Source organism: Camelus dromedarius, chromosome 34, assembly GCF_036321535.1.
Source record: "Camelus dromedarius isolate mCamDro1 chromosome 34, mCamDro1.pat, whole genome shotgun sequence".
Lineage (NCBI taxonomy): Eukaryota > Metazoa > Chordata > Mammalia > Artiodactyla > Camelidae > Camelus > Camelus dromedarius.
Window position 1 is genome coordinate 10,700 of NC_087469.1, and position 18,531 is coordinate 29,230.

General features: G+C 51.0%; 1 protein-coding gene and 1 long non-coding RNA gene across 4 annotated transcripts in view; one reads left to right on the top strand and one right to left on the bottom strand.

Moving 5' to 3' along the window:
* Positions 1-417: 417 nt before the first annotated feature.
* On the bottom strand, positions 418-3,994 carry LOC135319895 (basic proline-rich protein-like). The gene is made up of 4 exons (XM_064481990.1): positions 3,895-3,994; positions 3,173-3,791; positions 1,809-2,982; positions 418-975 (listed from the first exon to the last, which is right to left on the bottom strand). Exons 1-4 carry the CDS (start codon positions 3,992-3,994, stop codon positions 418-420), a joined length of 2,451 nt encoding a protein of 816 aa, XP_064338060.1.
* A 1,999-nt stretch (positions 3,995-5,993) lies between these two features.
* LOC116150247 (uncharacterized) overlaps positions 5,994-18,531 on the top strand; it is a 116,896-nt gene continuing 104,358 nt past the window's right edge. For all 3 annotated transcript variants that reach the window (XR_010378882.1, XR_010378881.1, XR_010378883.1), the window contains exon 1: positions 5,994-6,105. This is a non-coding gene — a long non-coding RNA (uncharacterized LOC116150247). The remainder of the gene's footprint in view (positions 6,106-18,531) is intronic.

Below are 18,531 nucleotides of genomic sequence, written 5' to 3' on the forward strand. Positions count from 1 at the left end.
GGGGTGTGCTTGGTTTGCAGGGGCTGTAGCGTAGGACCTAGTGGGGCGCAGAGCTGGGGCGGGACTTGGGTGTGAGGAGAAGCAGGTTTGTGTCGGGGGTGCAGTGGATCGGGGACCGGGCGTGGCAGGGGGAGGCATTGACTGGGTGGGGGTCGGCGAGCAGTGGCGGTGGGGCTGATGGGGTGTGGCCTGGCCCTGGGCCCGTGGTGGTCCTGCTTGGGTGCCTGGACCCTGGAGGGGGGCGTGGCGGGGCGCGTCGGTGTTGGGGACCTGGCCATCCCTGGCCGCGGGCTGGGCGATTCCCACCGCCCCAAGCTCCACCGGCCCACCGCCCGGCCCCACTCGCAGCATCCCTACTGCTGGATTCCCAGCCAAGCGTCCATGCTGCGGGCCGGCGGACGGGAGGGGGAGGGGCGCTCACCGCCGAGCGCGCGTGCGCGCGCGCGCACGGTCGCCGGGACGCCGGGGCGCTGGCGCGCTCCCAGAACGTGAGGAAGCTGGGCGGGAGCTGGGTGCCCCTGGAGCAGCTCCCGGAGGAGGAAGGCTGCTCGGGGTCTCGGCCTCCCGCCGCTTGCTGTCACCTCTGCTGCCGTCGCGAGACAGGTAAGGGGGCGCTGGTGGGGGCGCGCAGGTCGGGGAGTCGGGCGGGTGAGGCCTGGGCTGTGCAGTTGGGGAGGCGCCCGGGGTGGGGGAGGGGTGCGTCGGTGGGTCCAGGCCGCAGGTCCAGGTTGGGACCCTGAGGCGGGTCCCGGGGCCCCCCGCCCTGGTTGGGGTGCCTACCTCCCCCTCATTAGTATTGGCTGAACCCCGCGGCTTTCTTGGCCGCCGCTCATAGGCGGGTTTGTCAAAGTGGGAGCAGCCCCGTGAGATGGGAGGGCGCTGGACGGCCCCGGACCAGCTGAGACTGGCCCTCAGGCCTTGCGTGGCCTTCCCGCGCGGGTGGCCCTGCCCTGGGAGTGGAGGCCGCCCCGGACCCTGTGGGGCACAGGCGAGCTGGGGCAGAAGCAGGGGCAAGGCCCGGCCTTTGGGAGCTTGTTGGCCTGCCCCCAAGATCCAAAGCTTCTGACCAGTGTATTTTGCGTCTTTTGAGGACTCTCCCTCCTGTTTTGCACAGTGGCTGCACCAAACGACATTCCCACCGACAGTGTAGGAGGGTTCCCTTTTCTCCACAGCCTCTGTAGCGTTGCTCCTTTGTGGGCTTTGGAATGATGGCCACTCTAACTGGGGTGAGATGCCAGCTCATTGTAGGTTTGAATTGTATTCCTGGGATAATTAGCAACATTGAGCCTGTTCTTTCACGTGTCTCTCTTTGGTGGCTGGTATGTCTTCGCTGGAGAATTGCCTCCTGAGGTCGTCGTCTGCCCATTTTCAGATTGGGTTGTCTTCTTTCCGTTCAGGTGGATGAGCTGTTTGTATGTTGTGGAAATTAGCCCCTAGTCAGTCTCGTGTTTGGCAAATACTGTCTCCTAGCTCATAGGTCGTCGTTGTGTTCTGCTTCTGGTTTCCTTTGCTGTGCCAAAGCTGATGAATTCAGTTTGGTCCCGTTTGTGTGTCTATTTTGGGTCAGTTTTCTGTTCCTTGGGTAGACTGCCCTAGGAGAACGTGGCTGAGGTGTACGTGGGATAGTGTTTGGCCTATGTTTTCTTCCGAGAGGTGTGTGGTGTCTTGTCTTTCGTTTAAATGTCTAAGCCACTTTGGATTTATTTCTGCGTATGCTGGCGCTGTATGCTCAGGGGCCGGAATTGGGGGAGGGGGCGGGGCGGCTGCAGAGAGGGCAGCAGCGAAGGACAGCAGCTGCCCAGGCAAGCCTGTGGATTTCCTCCCGTCTGCCCCTCAGCCTGCTGTGGGGGGCGGTCTCTGCTGCCCCAGGGTCCCTGGAGGCTTGTCCTCAGGTCAGCCTGCTCCTGAGAGGTGGGCGTGGTGCAGTCAGTGTGCCAGGCCGGGGGCAGCGACAGCGGGAAATGGGAGCAAGTCCCCCGTCTAGCAGCATGGGGCAGCCCCAATCCTGCCATCTCCAGCGCTGCTGCTGCCACTGCCGCCGCCCCGCCCCCCTGGCCGCAGCCGGCCTGCCTCCCAGGGGCAGGCTGACAGGGGGACACTCCTTCCAGGAAGCTCTGGCAGCAGAGGCCAGGCGGCGGGGGTGGTGGGAGCAAGTGGACTGGCTCTCCCAGGGCAGCCGCCCTCCCCCGCCGCCGTCGCGATCGCCACGGCCAGCACTGCCACTGCTGCCCGCTGCCATCCCGGGGGGCCGAGGGCCGGGCTACGGCTGCACCCTCCCTCTCCGCACCAGCGTGAAGGTCCACTGGCGAGCGGTGTGCAGATCGGGACCATCTGACCCATGGGCTCAGAGGAGGCAGTGGGCTTGGGGGTGGGGTGGGTTGAGGGAAGGGGGCGTGGGGGTCGGGCAGGGAATTGGAATGGCCTCGAGCCCCGCCCACCCGCCCTCCGGGGCCGGGCACCTGGGACCCAGGGGTGTGTGCCTTCAGTGGGCCCCGGGGATCCCTGTCTGGCGGCTGTCGCCGCGGTGATCGGAGCCCGGACCGCCCTGCTCCCGCGAGGAGAGGGCTGAGGGGGTCATCTGGGGTAGGGGTGCACTCCGGGTGTGGGGCGAACTGGCGGTGAGGGCGGACAGGCTGAGGGGGAGGGGCTGCTGGGAGCCGAAGTGACCCGGCTGTAGGGTGGGGGGTCATCCCGAGGTGCAGGGTTAGGGGAGTATCTCCGGTCGGTGGGGGAACCTGGGGTGAGGCATGAGGGGTGTGCTTGGTTTGCAGGGGCTGTAGCGTAGGACCTAGTGGGGCGCAGAGCTGGGGCGGGACTTGGGTGTGAGGAGAAGCAGGTTTGTGTCGGGGGTGCAGTGGATCGGGGACCGGGCGTGGCAGGGGGAGGCATTGACTGGGTGGGGGTCGGCGAGCAGTGGCGGTGGGGCTGATGGGGTGTGGCCTGGCCCTGGGCCCGTGGTGGTCCTGCTTGGGTGCCTGGACCCTGGAGGGGGGCGTGTCGGGGCGCGTCGGTGTTGGGGACCTGGCCAGCCTTGGCCGCGGGCTGGGCGATTCCCACCTCCCCAAGCTCCACCGGCCCACCGCCCGGCCCCACTCGCAGCATCCCTACTGCTGGATTCCCAGCCAAGCGTCCATGCTGCGGGCCGGTGGACGGGAGGGGGAGGGGCGCTCACCGCCGAGCGCGCGTGCGCGCGCGCGCACGGTCGCCGGGACGCCGGGGCGCTGGCGCGCTCCCAGAACGTGAGGAAGCTGGGCGGGAGCTGGGTGCCCCTGGAGCAGCTCCCGGAGGAGGAAGGCTGCTCGGGGTCTCGGCCTCCCGCCGCTTGCTGTCACCTCTGCTGCCGTCGCGAGACAGGTAAGGGGGCGCTGGTGGGGGCGCGCAGGTCGGGGAGTCGGGCGGGTGAGGCCTGGGCTGTGCAGTTGGGGAGGCGCCCGGGGTGGGGGAGGGGTGCGTCGGTGGGTCCAGGCCGCAGGTCCAGGTTGGGACCCTGTGGCGGGTCCCGGGGCCCCCCGCCCTGGTTGGGGTGCCTACCTCCCCCTCTTTAGTATTGGCTGAACCCCGCGGCTTTCTTGGCCGCCGCTCATAGGCGGGTTTGTCAAAGTGGGAGCAGCCCCGTGAGATGGGAGGGCGCTGGACGGCCCCGGACCAGCTGAGACTGGCCCTCAGGCCTTGCGTGGCCTTCCCGCGCGGGTGGCCCTGCCCTGGGAGTGGAGGCCGCCCCGGACCCTGTGGGGCACAGGCGAGCTGGGGCAGAAGCAGGGGCAAGGCCCGGCCTTTGGGAGCTTGTTGGCCTGCCCCCAAGATCCAAAGCTTCTGACCAGTGTATTTTGCGTCTTTTGAGGACTCTCCCTCCTGTTTTGCACAGTGGCTGCACCAAACGACATTCCCACCGACAGTGTAGGAGGGTTCCCTTTTCTCCACAGCCTCTGTAGCGTTGCTCCTTTGTGGGCTTTGGAATGATGGCCACTCTAACTGGGGTGAGATGCCAGCTCATTGTAGGTTTGAATTGTATTCCTGGGATAATTAGCAACATTGAGCCTGTTCTTTCACGTGTCTCTCTTTGGTGGCTGGTATGTCTTCGCTGGAGAATTGCCTCCTGAGGTCGTCGTCTGCCCATTTTCAGATTGGGTTGTCTTCTTTCCGTTCAGGTGGATGAGCTGTTTGTATGTTGTGGAAATTAGCCCCTAGTCAGTCTCGTGTTTGGCAAATACTGTCTCCTAGCTCGTAGGTCGTCGTTGTGTTCTGCTTCTGGTTTCCTTTGCTGTGCCAAAGCTGATGAATTCAGTTTGGTCCCGTTTGTGTGTCTATTTTGGGTCAGTTTTCTGTTCCTTGGGTAGACTGCCCTAGGAGAACGTGGCTGAGGTGTACGTGGGATAGTGTTTGGCCTATGTTTTCTTCCGAGAGGTGTGTGGTGTCTTGTCTTTCGTTTAAATGTCTAAGCCACTTTGGATTTATTTCTGCGTATGCTGGCGCTGTATGCTCAGGGGCCGGAATTGGGGGAGGGGGCGGGGCGGCTGCAGAGAGGGCAGCAGCGAAGGACAGCAGCTGCCCAGGCAAGCCTGTGGATTTCCTCCCGTCTGCCCCTCAGCCTGCTGTGGGGGGCGGTCTCTGCTGCCCCAGGGTCCCTGGAGGCTTGTCCTCAGGTCAGCCTGCTCCTGAGAGGTGGGCGTGGTGCAGTCAGTGTGCCAGGCCGGGGGCAGCGACAGCGGGAAATGGGAGCAAGTCCCCCGTCTAGCAGCATGGGGCAGCCCCAATCCTGCCATCTCCAGCGCTGCTGCTGCCACTGCCGCCGCCCCGCCCCCCTGGCCGCAGCCGGCCTGCCTCCCAGGGGCAGGCTGACAGGGGGACACTCCTTCCAGGAAGCTCTGGCAGCAGAGGCCAGGCGGCGGGGGTGGTGGGAGCAAGTGGACTGGCTCTCCCAGGGCAGCCGCCCTCCCCCGCCGCCGTCGCGATCGCCACGGCCAGCACTGCCACTGCTGCCCGCTGCCATCCCGGGGGGCCGAGGGCCGGGCTACGGCTGCACCCTCCCTCTCCGCACCAGCGTGAAGGTCCACTGGCGAGCGGTGTGCAGATCGGGACCATCTGACCCATGGGCTCAGAGGAGGCAGTGGGCTTGGGGGTGGGGTGGGTTGAGGGAAGGGGGCGTGGGGGTCGGGCAGGGAATTGGAATGGCCTCGAGCCCCGCCCACCCGCCCTCCGGGGCCGGGCACCTGGGACCCAGGGGTGTGTGCCTTCAGTGGGCCCCGGGGATCCCTGTCTGGCGGCTGTCGCCGCGGTGATCGGAGCCCGGACCGCCCTGCTCCCGCGAGGAGAGGGCTGAGGGGGTCATCTGGGGTAGGGGTGCACTCCGGGTGTGGGGCGAACTGGCGGTGAGGGCGGACAGGCTGAGGGGGAGGGGCTGCTGGGAGCCGAAGTGACCCGGCTGTAGGGTGGGGGGTCATCCCGAGGTGCAGGGTTAGGGGAGTATCTCCGGTCGGTGGGGGAACCTGGGGTGAGGCATGAGGGGTGTGCTTGGTTTGCAGGGGCTGTAGCGTAGGACCTAGTGGGGCGCAGAGCTGGGGCGGGACTTGGGTGTGAGGAGAAGCAGGTTTGTGTCGGGGGTGCAGTGGATCGGGGACCGGGCGTGGCAGGGGGAGGCATTGACTGGGTGGGGGTCGGCGAGCAGTGGCGGTGGGGCTGATGGGGTGTGGCCTGGCCCTGGGCCCGTGGTGGTCCTGCTTGGGTGCCTGGACCCTGGAGGGGGGCGTGGCGGGGCGCGTCGGTGTTGGGGACCTGGCCAGCCTTGGCCGCGGGCTGGGCGATTCCCACCTCCCCAAGCTCCACCGGCCCACCGCCCGGCCCCACTCGCAGCATCCCTACTGCTGGATTCCCAGCCAAGCGTCCATGCTGCGGGCCGGTGGACGGGAGGGGGAGGGGCGCTCACCGCCGAGCGCGCGTGCGCGCGCGCGCACGGTCGCCGGGACGCCGGGGCGCTGGCGCGCTCCCAGAACGTGAGGAAGCTGGGCGGGAGCTGGGTGCCCCTGGAGCAGCTCCCGGAGGAGGAAGGCTGCTCGGGGTCTCGGCCTCCCGCCGCTTGCTGTCACCTCTGCTGCCGTCGCGAGACAGGTAAGGGGGCGCTGGTGGGGGCGCGCAGGTCGGGGAGTCGGGCGGGTGAGGCCTGGGCTGTGCAGTTGGGGAGGCGCCCGGGGTGGGGGAGGGGTGCGTCGGTGGGTCCAGGCCGCAGGTCCAGGTTGGGACCCTGTGGCGGGTCCCGGGGCCCCCCGCCCTGGTTGGGGTGCCTACCTCCCCCTCTTTAGTATTGGCTGAACCCCGCGGCTTTCTTGGCCGCCGCTCATAGGCGGGTTTGTCAAAGTGGGAGCAGCCCCGTGAGATGGGAGGGCGCTGGACGGCCCCGGACCAGCTGAGACTGGCCCTCAGGCCTTGCGTGGCCTTCCCGCGCGGGTGGCCCTGCCCTGGGAGTGGAGGCCGCCCCGGACCCTGTGGGGCACAGGCGAGCTGGGGCAGAAGCAGGGGCAAGGCCCGGCCTTTGGGAGCTTGTTGGCCTGCCCCCAAGATCCAAAGCTTCTGACCAGTGTATTTTGCGTCTTTTGAGGACTCTCCCTCCTGTTTTGCACAGTGGCTGCACCAAACGACATTCCCACCGACAGTGTAGGAGGGTTCCCTTTTCTCCACAGCCTCTCCAGCATGTATCATTTGTAGACCTTTCAATGGTGGCCATTCTGGCTGGTGTAAGATGCTATCTCATTGCAGTTTTGATCTGCAGGTCTCTTTACAAATGTTGATGCTGAGCATTTTTTCCTGTGCATAGTGATCATTTGTGTGTCTCCCTTGGAGAATTGGTTGTTTAGGTCTTGTGCCCGGTTTTGGATGTGTTGCTTATTTCCTTTTTAGGAAGGTGTATGAGTTGTTGATTTGGTTTGAAAATCTGTCTCCAGTCAGTCACATCTTTTGCAAAGATTTTCTCCCGTTGTGTTGGTTGTGTCTTCGTTGTGTTGATGGTATCCTTAGTTGTGCAGAAATTTGTGAGATTAATTGGATTCTGTTTCTTTATTCTTGGCTTTTATTTCCAATACTCCAGGTGCTGGTTCAGAAAATACACTGCTGTAATGTCTGCCCTCTAGTTTCATGCCTATGTTTTCCTCTAAGAGTTTTATGGTATCTGGTCTTACATTGAGGTCTTTCGTCCAGGTTGAGTTTCGTTGTGTACGTGCTGTCAGAGAATGTTCTGATTTCAGTCTCTTACAGGTGGCTGTCCTGTTTTCCCAGCACCACTTCCTGAAGAGACTGTCTTTTCTCCATTGTATATTCTTGCCTCCTTTGCCCTCGATTAATTGAGCATATGTGCGTCGGTTTATTTCCGGACTTTGTGTCCTGTTCCACTGATCCCGTGTTTCTGTTTTTGGACCAATACCGTGCTGTTTTGCCTGTAGCTCTGTAGTGTCGTGTCAAGTCTGGGAGGGGTATTCGTCTAGCTTCGGTCTTTTTCTTCAGGAATGCTTTGGTCATTCCGGGACTTCTGTGATTCCATGTACATTTTAGGGTGCTTTGTTGTACATCTGTGAAGAGTGGGCTGGGTAATTTGATTGGGATCGCATTAAATCTGTAGCTTGCTTTGGGCAGTATGGCCATTGGAACATGATGAATTCTTCCAGTGCAAGAACATGGGCTGTGTTTCCGTTTCTTGAAGTCCTCTTCAGTTTCTTTTGCCAGGGTTTTGTAGATCTCCGCATACAAGTCTTTCACTTCCAGGGTCTGATTTATTTCTAAGTGTTGTCTTGTTTTGGGTGCCATTTTGAAAGGGATGATGACTTTTGTGTCAAGAAATGCCACTGATTTCTGTACGTTGTTGTTGTGTCCTGCTGCCTTGCCAAGTTCTTTTCTCAGCTCTAGTCATTTTTGTATGTGGAGCCTGCAGGGTTTTCTGTGTATAGGATCGTGTCATCCAGATAGAATGACAGTTCTTCCTCTTCTTAGCCATTGTGGATCCCACTTCTTTCTTGTTCTTGTCCAGTTGCTCTACGAGGACTTCCAATACTCTGTTGAGTAGAAGTGGTGCACGTGGGCATCGTTGTCTTGTTCCCCATTTTAGCAGACAGGCTTCCAGCTTTTCTCGGTGGAGTATTGTGTTGGCTGTAGGTTTGTCAGAAATTGCTTTGATTCTGTTGGGGATCTGTTCCTCCTATACCCAGTTTGGTAAGATGGCGGGCTCAGTGTGTTCAGGGAGCTTGCAGCCCAGACTGCGGAGAGGGGAAAGGAGTCCACTTCTGAGAGGAGGAGCGGCAGGTGTGTGTAGGGCATTGGAGGAATTTTGGGTGTCCATTCTGGAAATTATTTTTTACATAAATTAAAGGAGTATTCATTTATGCCTCAGTTACTAAGTTCCAGTGATTCTGAGATGGACGTCCACACCCACACTTATTAATATCTCTGAAATCAGGGCATGTCTTACAGCAACAGCATCTTACCTCCATTGGCTGGACAGGACTGCTACATCGTCGTCATTACATCTGATTGTGCAGATGTGGACACAGCAGTTACGTTTATGTATATTATTGGCAATACGCAAGATGAGCTGAATTTCATATGAAAAGTCTTCAGAAATATTAAATCATGATCCAACACTGAAACAAAAGGTTTTTATGTAATAGAAAGTTAGAGACCTAGAGCAGCAAGATGTAAATTTAGTCCCAGCACAACAAATTTTTGTTAGAGAAATGATCGCAGTTACTGTTGTTTTTTTCTTTTTGTAAAAAAAGAACTAAAGAGCTTTTTGTAAAACTAAACTAAGAGCTTTGGGGTACCTGAGACAGAGGATAAGTAACTGAAGTTGTATTACAAAGTTAGGGCAAGAGTATTGCCTTCCAGATAATAAATTATGTAACTTGAAAACAGGAGAGATTGGTAGATCCCTTCCAGGAGATGAAAGGAACTCCAAAGAAGTAAGCAGCTGGTGTGTCCCATTCACAAGCCGTCCAGGGCTGTTGCTGAGGCGTGGAATATGAATTTATCAAACTTTCTGCCAACTTAGAACTGTGACTGCTTATTTTGTAGTGATTTGGAGAAAAATTGAGTTTAGATAGATAGGAAATGCTGATAAAACCCCCAGTTTTCTTTAAAAGGCTCTGAAGTTTTTCTGTGATGGTTAAAACGGTGCTAAGTAGATCAAAGTCGTGCACATGGGCTGTCAGAAGCCATTATGGCTGTGGTGCTTTTTGGCTGAGAGTTGCAGCTTTAATTTAATCTTAAACTAAGAACAATCCCCAAGAACGAGTTCTTCCCCCAGAGACATTATTGTGCACAAGTACACACGTGTGCGGCTCTTCTAGTCACCAAAGATATGCGTCCTAGTTATCCAAAAAGCCTTCTGCCGTGACACCCGGTAAGAACAAGAAAATGCCAGACTCAGAATTGGCGTATTTGGTGTCTGGCAGCTGGAAAAATATTTCAGAGAAAACAGTGAGGCATTAGGTGGAAAAAAGTGGACACTGGCGACTGAGTTAAAGTGATTCAGAAGAGTCAAGAAGATGTGTTAGGAATATCTTAACCAGTTTCTTTTCTTTAAATGTAGGTACATGCGTGTGATATATGATAAATCTAATTATCTAAAAGGTTTTTTAGTTATTATAAGGCGGCTTTAAGTGATGAGACAGCATTATGTCATAGTTTACTTGGCAGCATTTTTCTCAGTGTGTGCAGACTGAGGGTTCATCCTATAGTCAATTGCATCTCAGACTCAATAAATATGTTACAGGCGCTGAACCTAAACTACTGTTTTCGTGGAGCTTCCAGTTTTAGGGATGATGGGAGGAGTATATCTACTCAAGCCCCAACAAGCATTTCAAAATGCATGTTCATAGAGTATGTAAGAACAAAATTATTAAGCACTTCTGTCACTTTTATGGAAAAATAAGCTCCAAATTCCAAACAGCCAAATCTTTTGTTGTTGTTGTTTAATTTTGAAAAACTGAAGTATAGTCTATTTACAGTGTTGTATTAATTTCTGGTGTACAGAATTAATTCATACATAACATATATTCCTTTTCATATTCTTTTTTATTATAGACCATTACATGATATTGAATATAGTTCCCTGTGCTATACAATAGGACCTTGTTTATCTACTTTATACATAGTAGTTTGTATCTGCTAATCCCGAACTCCCAATTTATCCCTCCCCCGTCCTTTCCCCACTGTAACCATAGGTTTGTTTTCTGTCTGTGAGTCTGTCTCTGTTTTGTAAATAAGTTCATTTGTGTTCTTTTCTTTAAGATTCCACATATAAGTGATACCATGTGGTATTTTTCTTTCTCTTTCTGGCTTGTTTCACTTCATATGATGATCCCCAGGTTCATCCATGTTGCTGCAGATGTAAACAGCCAAATCTTAAAGGAATTAAGTGTTTGATTTATTTCCTTTCTGTTTTATATGTGTATGTTGTGTATTCCCAGCTAATCAATAACTTCTGAGTGTATTGCATGGATTCCATGCGTAACTATTGAAAGATTTAAAAAATCCAAGATGTGAGACCTTCAGTTGTTAAAGGCTGTTGATCTTCCAGGGGCTTCTAAAACTCATCCTCACTGTTTTCACAACCATACTGCAAGTGGTAAACGTTCCGCAACCTTTTGGTTTTTAAAAAAGTAGACCTTACTTTTTAGAGCAGTTTTAGGTTCACAGGAAGATTGAGAGAGGTACAGAGATTTCCCCATATACTCCCTGCCCCGGAACATGCATAACCTTTTCCATTATCAACATCCCTCACCAGAGTTGGGTGTCTGCTACAGTCCATGAACCTACACTGACACACTGCTGTCACCCAGAATTCATTGTTACATGGAGGGTTCAGTTTTGCTGTTACACATTCTTTTGAGTTTTGACAGATGTGTAATGACATGTATCCACCATTGTACATAATGGCAAACGTATAATGACATGCAGCTTCCTACAGAATAGCTCCGCTGCCCTGGGGATCCTCTGTGCGCTGCTGATTCAGCTCTCTCCCCAGCCCCCTGCAACCACTGGACTTTTTACTGTCTCTGTAGTTTGACCTCTTTCAGAATGCCATGTAGTTGGAACCAGTCAATATGTGGCCTTTCCAGATTATCTTCTTTCACTTAATAACATGCGTTTATTATTCCTCCATGTCTTTTGAGGGCTTGATAGCTCATTTCTATTTAGCACTAAATGACATTGCATTTTCTGGATGCACCACAGTTTATCCACTCACCTACTGGGGGACATCTTGGTTGCTTCCAAGTTTGGGCTACTACTATGAATAAAGCTACCATAGGCATCTGTGTGTAGGTTTCTGTGTGGGCATATGTTTTCAGCTACGCTGGTACCAAGGATTGTGATTGCTGGATGGTATGGTGAGATTATGTTGAATTTCATAAGAAACCATCCAATAGTTTTCCATTTTGCACTCCCACCAGCAATGAATGAGAGTTCCTATTGGTCCCCATTCTCAGCAGCATTCGGTATTGTCAGTGTTCTGGATTTTGGCCATTCTAATAAGCATGTAGAGGTATCTCGTTGTTTTAATTTGCATTTTTCTGATATTACCTAATGTGGAGCACCTTTCATGGGCTTATTTGCCACTTACATACCTCCTTTTGGTGAGGGTTTTTTTGAGGCCTTCAGCCCATTGTTTGAAATCAGGATTTCACTGCTGCTGCGTGTCCTCACCACCAGTAATGGTTCCCGCCGCGGAATGGACAAGTTCTCCTGCAGAAATACGCAATCCAGTGAGCTACAGACCTTCATTTGGTTGAGTGCTACCGTGATAGAACTGACTAGTTTAGTAAAAATTAGTCTACCCAGGAGCTAGAAAGGGAACATTGTTCACTTTTGCGATTGTTTTATGGAACTTAAAAGACTCAGCTATCAAGTCAGGAGATTGGTAGCACCATGTCTAGGAGAAAGAAGACTGATGACTCCATAACGCTGTGGTCTCAGAAGCTCCAAATAGGAGATCACTTTGACATAAAAGTACCCCCTCTAACAGGGCACCACCCCCTTCTGACCACATGAGACCCTATTACATTTTATTTACAATTTCTTGGGGGAAAAAGAAGCAATAACTAATCTTATTTAGTTTATCTCTTTGTGCATATATGCTATTAGTATGTGTTTCTAAAATTGTATAAAATTCCTAGAAATTTGTCAATGTCTTTGCTGTCCAAGATATGTCCTGTTAAAATGTTCTTAGTTGTGATTCTAGTTATTATCTCAAAATGTTATGTCACAGAAACAACTAAATTTCCTTGTCAATTGAATTAAAGTGAGCTCTCATCAGGCCTTTAACTCTGACCATCTTAAGCTTTTGGTCATTCACAGTTATGACTTTACTCTGATGCTTTCTGAAAACTCTCATAGTCAGCAGCAAACCAGTGTGCTTCACCACCAACCAAGTGTGTAATTCTGAATCTAAGTCCATCCTCCCTTTCTGAACATCATCTGTCCAAAAGAGTTCCTAATTCTCACCAAGAGGAGCATTTAAAGAGGGCAGGGGCTTTGACTGGACAATTTCTAAGGTTCCAGTTTTCTGCCTTCAGCCTGATCCAGGGGATAGTGATTCTTTTGCCACAGATATCTTTTACAATTGACCATCTACAGAAGGAAGCCTTTGGGCTTCTTACTGCTGGAGCAAAGAGCCAGGCTGACCACTTAACTCTGCACAGTGGCCAGCCTGGTCAGTTGGGGCAGCCTGGTTCTGTGAAGTGAAGGTTCCCCCTGGAGGACTCCAGATTCAGAGTGCTCACAGCCCCCCTCCTCTTGCTGGGAAATGGAGGCTGTTTGCAAATGTAACAAAGGCAGTCGAGAGTACCATCTGGACTCACTGAGCCTGAGTCTCATGTCTGATGTGAAAGGAGAACCAGCACTTGCTCCATCATCTACTTCTTCATTCAAAAAACACTTTTCCACCCATCTTGTGTCAGACCAGAAGTGAGGTCTGCTTATTTTTAATTTGTGTCTGTCTTATTCCAAAAAGTCCTTTTCTCATTGTTTCTCTGGATTTCAACATCTCATTTTACAGATGGGGAAATCAAGGCCCAGAGTGGGTAGGATTTGCCTAATGTCACACAGCAGGGAGAGGCAGTGGGTTCCAGAGCTGCGGTCACTGAGTTAGGTCTGAGTGCCTGCACCCAGCACAGCATGGCTGCAGAGTCCTTGCAGAGTGAGAACCAGCCCTGCCAAGCATTCCCCAACACACACACAGTGACAGGTCTTTCCTCAGCCTTCCCCACTGGTGGACTCTGGGTGGCAGGAAGCAGCAGCATCCACAGACAGGTGTCTGGCATGTGGAGTCTTGAGTTCCACATATGAACTCAGAGGACAATGCTTGTTCTTCCTGGTTCCCTGTTGCCTTTCACTGACCTTCATCCTGATGGGGCCTGCCTGCTGTCCTGCCACACTCACCACTCAGCCCCAGTGCATCCCTGGCATCTTTTCACCCAATGTCCCCTTAGCCCAGCTCAGCCTTCCCACTGAGGGAACACATTATTCACTGAACACTCTTCCTTGAACAGATGTTTATCCCATGTAGGCTGCACACAGATGCCCTGCTGGGCTTCAGAAATTCAGTGGGGAGTATGGAATTCACCTAGGGGCTCTAGGGACTCATCCAGGGGCTGAGTAAGCTGAGCACTAAAGGAGGAGCAGATATTATCTAGACCAGGTGAGGGGTGAGAGTTGTGCAAAGGCCCTGAGGTGGCTGGGGTTGGGGGGGGCACTGTAAAAAGTCCACAAATGATAAATGCTGGAGAGGCTGTGGAGGAAAGGAAACCCTTCTACACTGCTGGTGGGAATGCAGTTTGGTGCAGCCATTGTGGAAAGCAGTATAGAGATTCCTCAGAAGACTAGGAATAGACTTACCATATGACCCAGGAATTCCACTCCTGGGCATATATCCAGAAGGAACGCTAATTCAAAAAGACATCTGCTCCCCAATGTTCATAGCAGCACTATTTACAATAGCCAAGACATGGAAACAGCCTAAATGTCCATCAACAGATGACTGGATAAGGAAGATGTGGTATATTTATAAAATGGAATACTATTCAGCCATAAAAATGACAACAACACCATTTGCAGCAACATGGATGTCCCTGGAGAATGTCATTGTAAGTGAAGTAAGCCAGAAAGAGAAAGAAAAATACCATATGAGATCGCTCATATGTGGAATCTAAAAAAAATAAAAAGAAGAAAGAAAAGGAACATAAATACAAATGAACATAAATACAAAACAGAAACAGACTCACAGACATATAATACAAATGTGTGGTTGCCAGTGGGGAGGAAGGTGGGAAAGGACAGACTGGAAGTTCGAAATTTGTAGACACTGACAGGTATATATAGAATAGATAAACAAGATTATACTGTATGGCACAGGGAAGTATATACAAGGTCTTGTGGTAGCTCACAGTAAAAAAGAATGTGGCAATGAGTATATGTATGTTAACGTGTAACTGAAAAATTGTGCTCTACACTGGAAATTGACACAACATTTTAAACTGACTATAACTCAATTTTAAAAAACAACAACAACAAATAAACCATCAGGAAAAAAAAGTCCGTGTGACTTAAGGATGGAGACAGTGGCCATTCTGCCCATTGACTCAGGAGCAAATTCTGCTTCTTCCCACCCAGCAGCCTTCCTGGCCTGACAGAAGGCAGAAGGCTTGAGTCTGGATCCTTGCCTGTCACTGCTTTCAGCTGTGTAACCTGGGTCAGTGGCTTACCCTCATGAAGCCTCAGTGTTCTCAACTGTGAAATGGGGGAGAGGATGTACAAATTATAGGACAAACCCACAAGGTTTTTGGCAAGTCTAGATGGATATGTGGAATGCATCTGAAATGCTGCTGTTATCAGTACTCAGTGAATGTGTGCTGCTGTTTCCTATTGTTATGAATATTATTACTCTTTGTTCAAAGCTGTCATGACTCATAGAGACAGTGGAGGCTAGTGGGTAAGGTCACAAACTTTGCCATTAAACTTAGGTGTCAAGTAACTGCCAGCTCTTCCAGCTGCCTGCTGTGTGAACTTGGGCAAGTCACTTAACCTCTCAGAGCTGCATTTTCTTTATCCACAAAGTGAGAAGGCTAATTCTAAGAGAGCCTTTCTATATGTGCTTGAGTGTGTTGTCATAAAAACAGGCTGCACACATGGAACTGTTCACCCTGGTTGTGCTGAGAGAATGGATGTGGAGCCGGGGTGGACAGGGAGAGAAAGCAGGCAAGGGGAGACTGTGAGCTTGCTCCTTGCACACCTCTGTTGTGTTAGATTTGCTTCAGGGAACATGCATTCCTTTTGCAATTACAACAAAGAAGCCCCAGAGAGTGGAAAAGTTAAATGAAATAGTTACTACTTTCTTCCCAGGGTGCAGTAAGGATTAAATGAGCTAATACCTATAAATTGCTTAGAATACAGTCTGGTATGTGGTAAGTGCTGAGTCATGTTAGTTGTTACAATGATTATTATGATTATTTTATTATTATTTCCATCACCATAAAGCAGCTTTGCAAAATCATTAGTATCTATCATGTAATTCTCAGAGAAATGGGAGTCCCCTTTAATACTGAGGGTAGGGGTACCTGGAGGCCCAGAGATGCTGAGAATCACCTGTTACAGGTAGGAAGGTGAGAAGCCCTCAGTGGTTCTGGGTAGGAACTAGCTCCTGTGGGCATCCCACATGCTCTTATCTAGTGCTGCCAGTATTGGGGGGTCCTCTGCACTAGGGTGGGAAATGTGGGTGTGTCCCTTTAGTCTTGTGACTGGGATCCCCTTCAAATTCTGAGGAGGCTTGAGAGACACAGAGGGAATGGCTGAATTTAAACTAAGCCAGGGCCAAGCACTGGAGCCTGCATCTGTGACCTCCAGCCCTCCTCCAGCCCAGAGAGGTTAGAGGGCAGAAGACATGGTCCCCAAGGTCAAGAAGTGAGATTGCGCTTGTGGGCCACTGGTTGGATGGCTAGGGGGCTTCTCCGGGGCATCTTCCTTTTTGCAGGCTGAGACCCCCGAGCACTAGCCCAGGGAAAAGCGGAAGCATTTGGTTTTAGTTTTAAGATAAAGAAGACAACCATGTTGCTGCAAATGAGATTATATTGTTGGTTTTTGTGGCTGAATAGTAATCCATTGTATAAATATACCACATCTTCCTTATCCAGTCATCTGTCAACGGACATTTAGGCTGTTTCCATGTCTTAGCTATTGTAAATAGTGCTGCTATGAACATTGGGGTGCAGGTGTCTTTTTGAATTAGGGTTCCCTCTGGATATATGCCCAGGAGTGGAATTCCTGGGTCATATGGTAAGTCTATTCCTAGTCTTCTGAGGAATCTCCGTACTATTTTCCACAGTGGCTGCACCATACTGCATTCCCACCAAAAGTGTAGGAGGGTCCCGTTTTCTCCACAGCCTCTCCAGCATTTATCATTTGTGGACTTTCTAATGATGGCCATTCTGACTGGTGTGAGGTGATACCTCATTGTAGTTTTGATTTACATTTCTCTGATAATTAGTGATATTGAGCATTTTTTCATGTGCCTATTGGGCATTCATATGTCTTCACTGGAGAATTGCTTGTTTAGGTCTTCTGACCATTTTTGGAGTGGGTTGTTTGTTTTTTTCATATTAAGTCATATGAGCTGTTAATATATTCTGGAAATCAAGATCTTGTCAGTTTCATCTTTTGCAAATATTTTCTCCCATTCCATAGGTTGTCGTTTTGTTTTGCTTATGGTTTCCTTTGCTGTGCAAAAGCTTGTAAGTTTAATTAAGTCCCATTTGTTTATTTTTGCTTTTATTTCTATTGCTAGGGTAGACTGTCCTAGAAGAACATTGCTGAGATGTATGTGAGATAATGTTGTGCGTGTGTTTTCTTCTAAGAGGGTTATTGTGTCTTGTCTTATGTTTAAGTCTTTAAGCCATTTTGAGTTTATTTTTGTGTATGATGTGAGGGAGTAGTTTAACTTCATTGATTTACATGCTGTTGTCCAGTTTTCCCAACACGATTTGCTGAAGGCACTGCCATTATTCCATTGTATGTTCTTGCCTCCTTTGTCCAGGATTAATTGACCAAAAGTTTGTGGGTTCATTTCTGGACTCTATTCTGTTCCATTGATCCATATGTCTGTTTTTGTGCCAGTATCATGGTGTTTTGATTACTGTAGCTCTGTAGTATTGTCTGAAGTCTGAGAGGGTTATTCCTCCAGCCACTTTCTTTTTCTTCAGTAATGCTTTGGCAATTCTGGGTCTTTTATGATTCCATGTACATTTTAATATGATTTCTTCTAGTTCTGTGAAATATGCCCTAGGTAGTTTGATAGGGATTGCATTAAATCTGTAGATTGCCTTTGGCAGTATGGCCATTTTAACAATACTGATTCTTCCAATCCAGGAACATGGGATATCTTTCCATTTTTTAAGTTCTTTAATTTCCTTCATCAATGTTTTATAGTTCTCCATGTATAAGTCTTCCACCTCTTTGGTTAGATTATTCCTAGGTATTTTTTTATTTTGGGTGCTATTTTAAAAGGGATTGTTTCTTTACTTTCTTTTCCCTGTTGATTCATCATTAATGTAAAGAAATGCAACTGACTTAATTCATACTTGCATTAAGCTACTTCCTAACCACCTAAGGCTTCTCTTATTTTTATTGTTTCAAAGCCAATTGAGTATCATGCAAAAATGCCAGAAATGTGGAGAAACCTCCCATCTGACTGGAGCAGCCCTCCCCTTTGTTGGCTGCAATTCTCCACCCTGGCCGTGATCCCCGGTATTCTGGCCTGGACTGTGTGTGCCCACATGCCTATGGGTACATGCATGTGTGTGAGCAGGCACACTTTTGGGGTTTCTCTTTCTGGAGCCCTCTTCCCTCCTTAGTTTGTGTTGAACACCCTCACACACAGAAACCCAAGCTTGTGCCTTACTTTGGTGGTTTTAGTTCTACCTCCACTGTGGCCCACCAAAATCAAGTTGGCTTCCGGAGCAGGTTGACCCAGGATCTCATATTATGACATCAAGAGTTACCTTAGCTCTGTTTTCCACATTGACCTCACTCTCTGGTCAGTTAGCTACGTGTAGTGACCCTGGCAGTTCCCCAGAAGGGAGAGAGTTTCTCATTCACAATAGTTCTGTTGCAAGTCCAGTCACAAGTTTCCCAGGATCAGGTCACATGTCCACCTTTGAACAGGTTACTGAAATGGAACAGATGAAATCTGTTGGTTGGCCAGATCTAGGTTATATACTCACCTTTTGATTCTGATATTATAGAGTTAATTTCCCCCAAACCACATGGACTAGGGAAAAAGCTGGGGGAAGGGGGAAGGAAGTTCATAGGAAAGAAGAGGTTCTGTTGGCATAAGATAAGGAGATATAGGGCAGGCAGAAAATGCAGTCACAGGTGTCCACTATCCCACCCAGGGCAGTGGAACATCTTGGAAACTGAAGGGGTAAGTTCATCTCACACCTAGTGGAAAACCCAACTCAGAACCCCTAAGAACAACACATACATCGGGAGCTATGGAGCCTG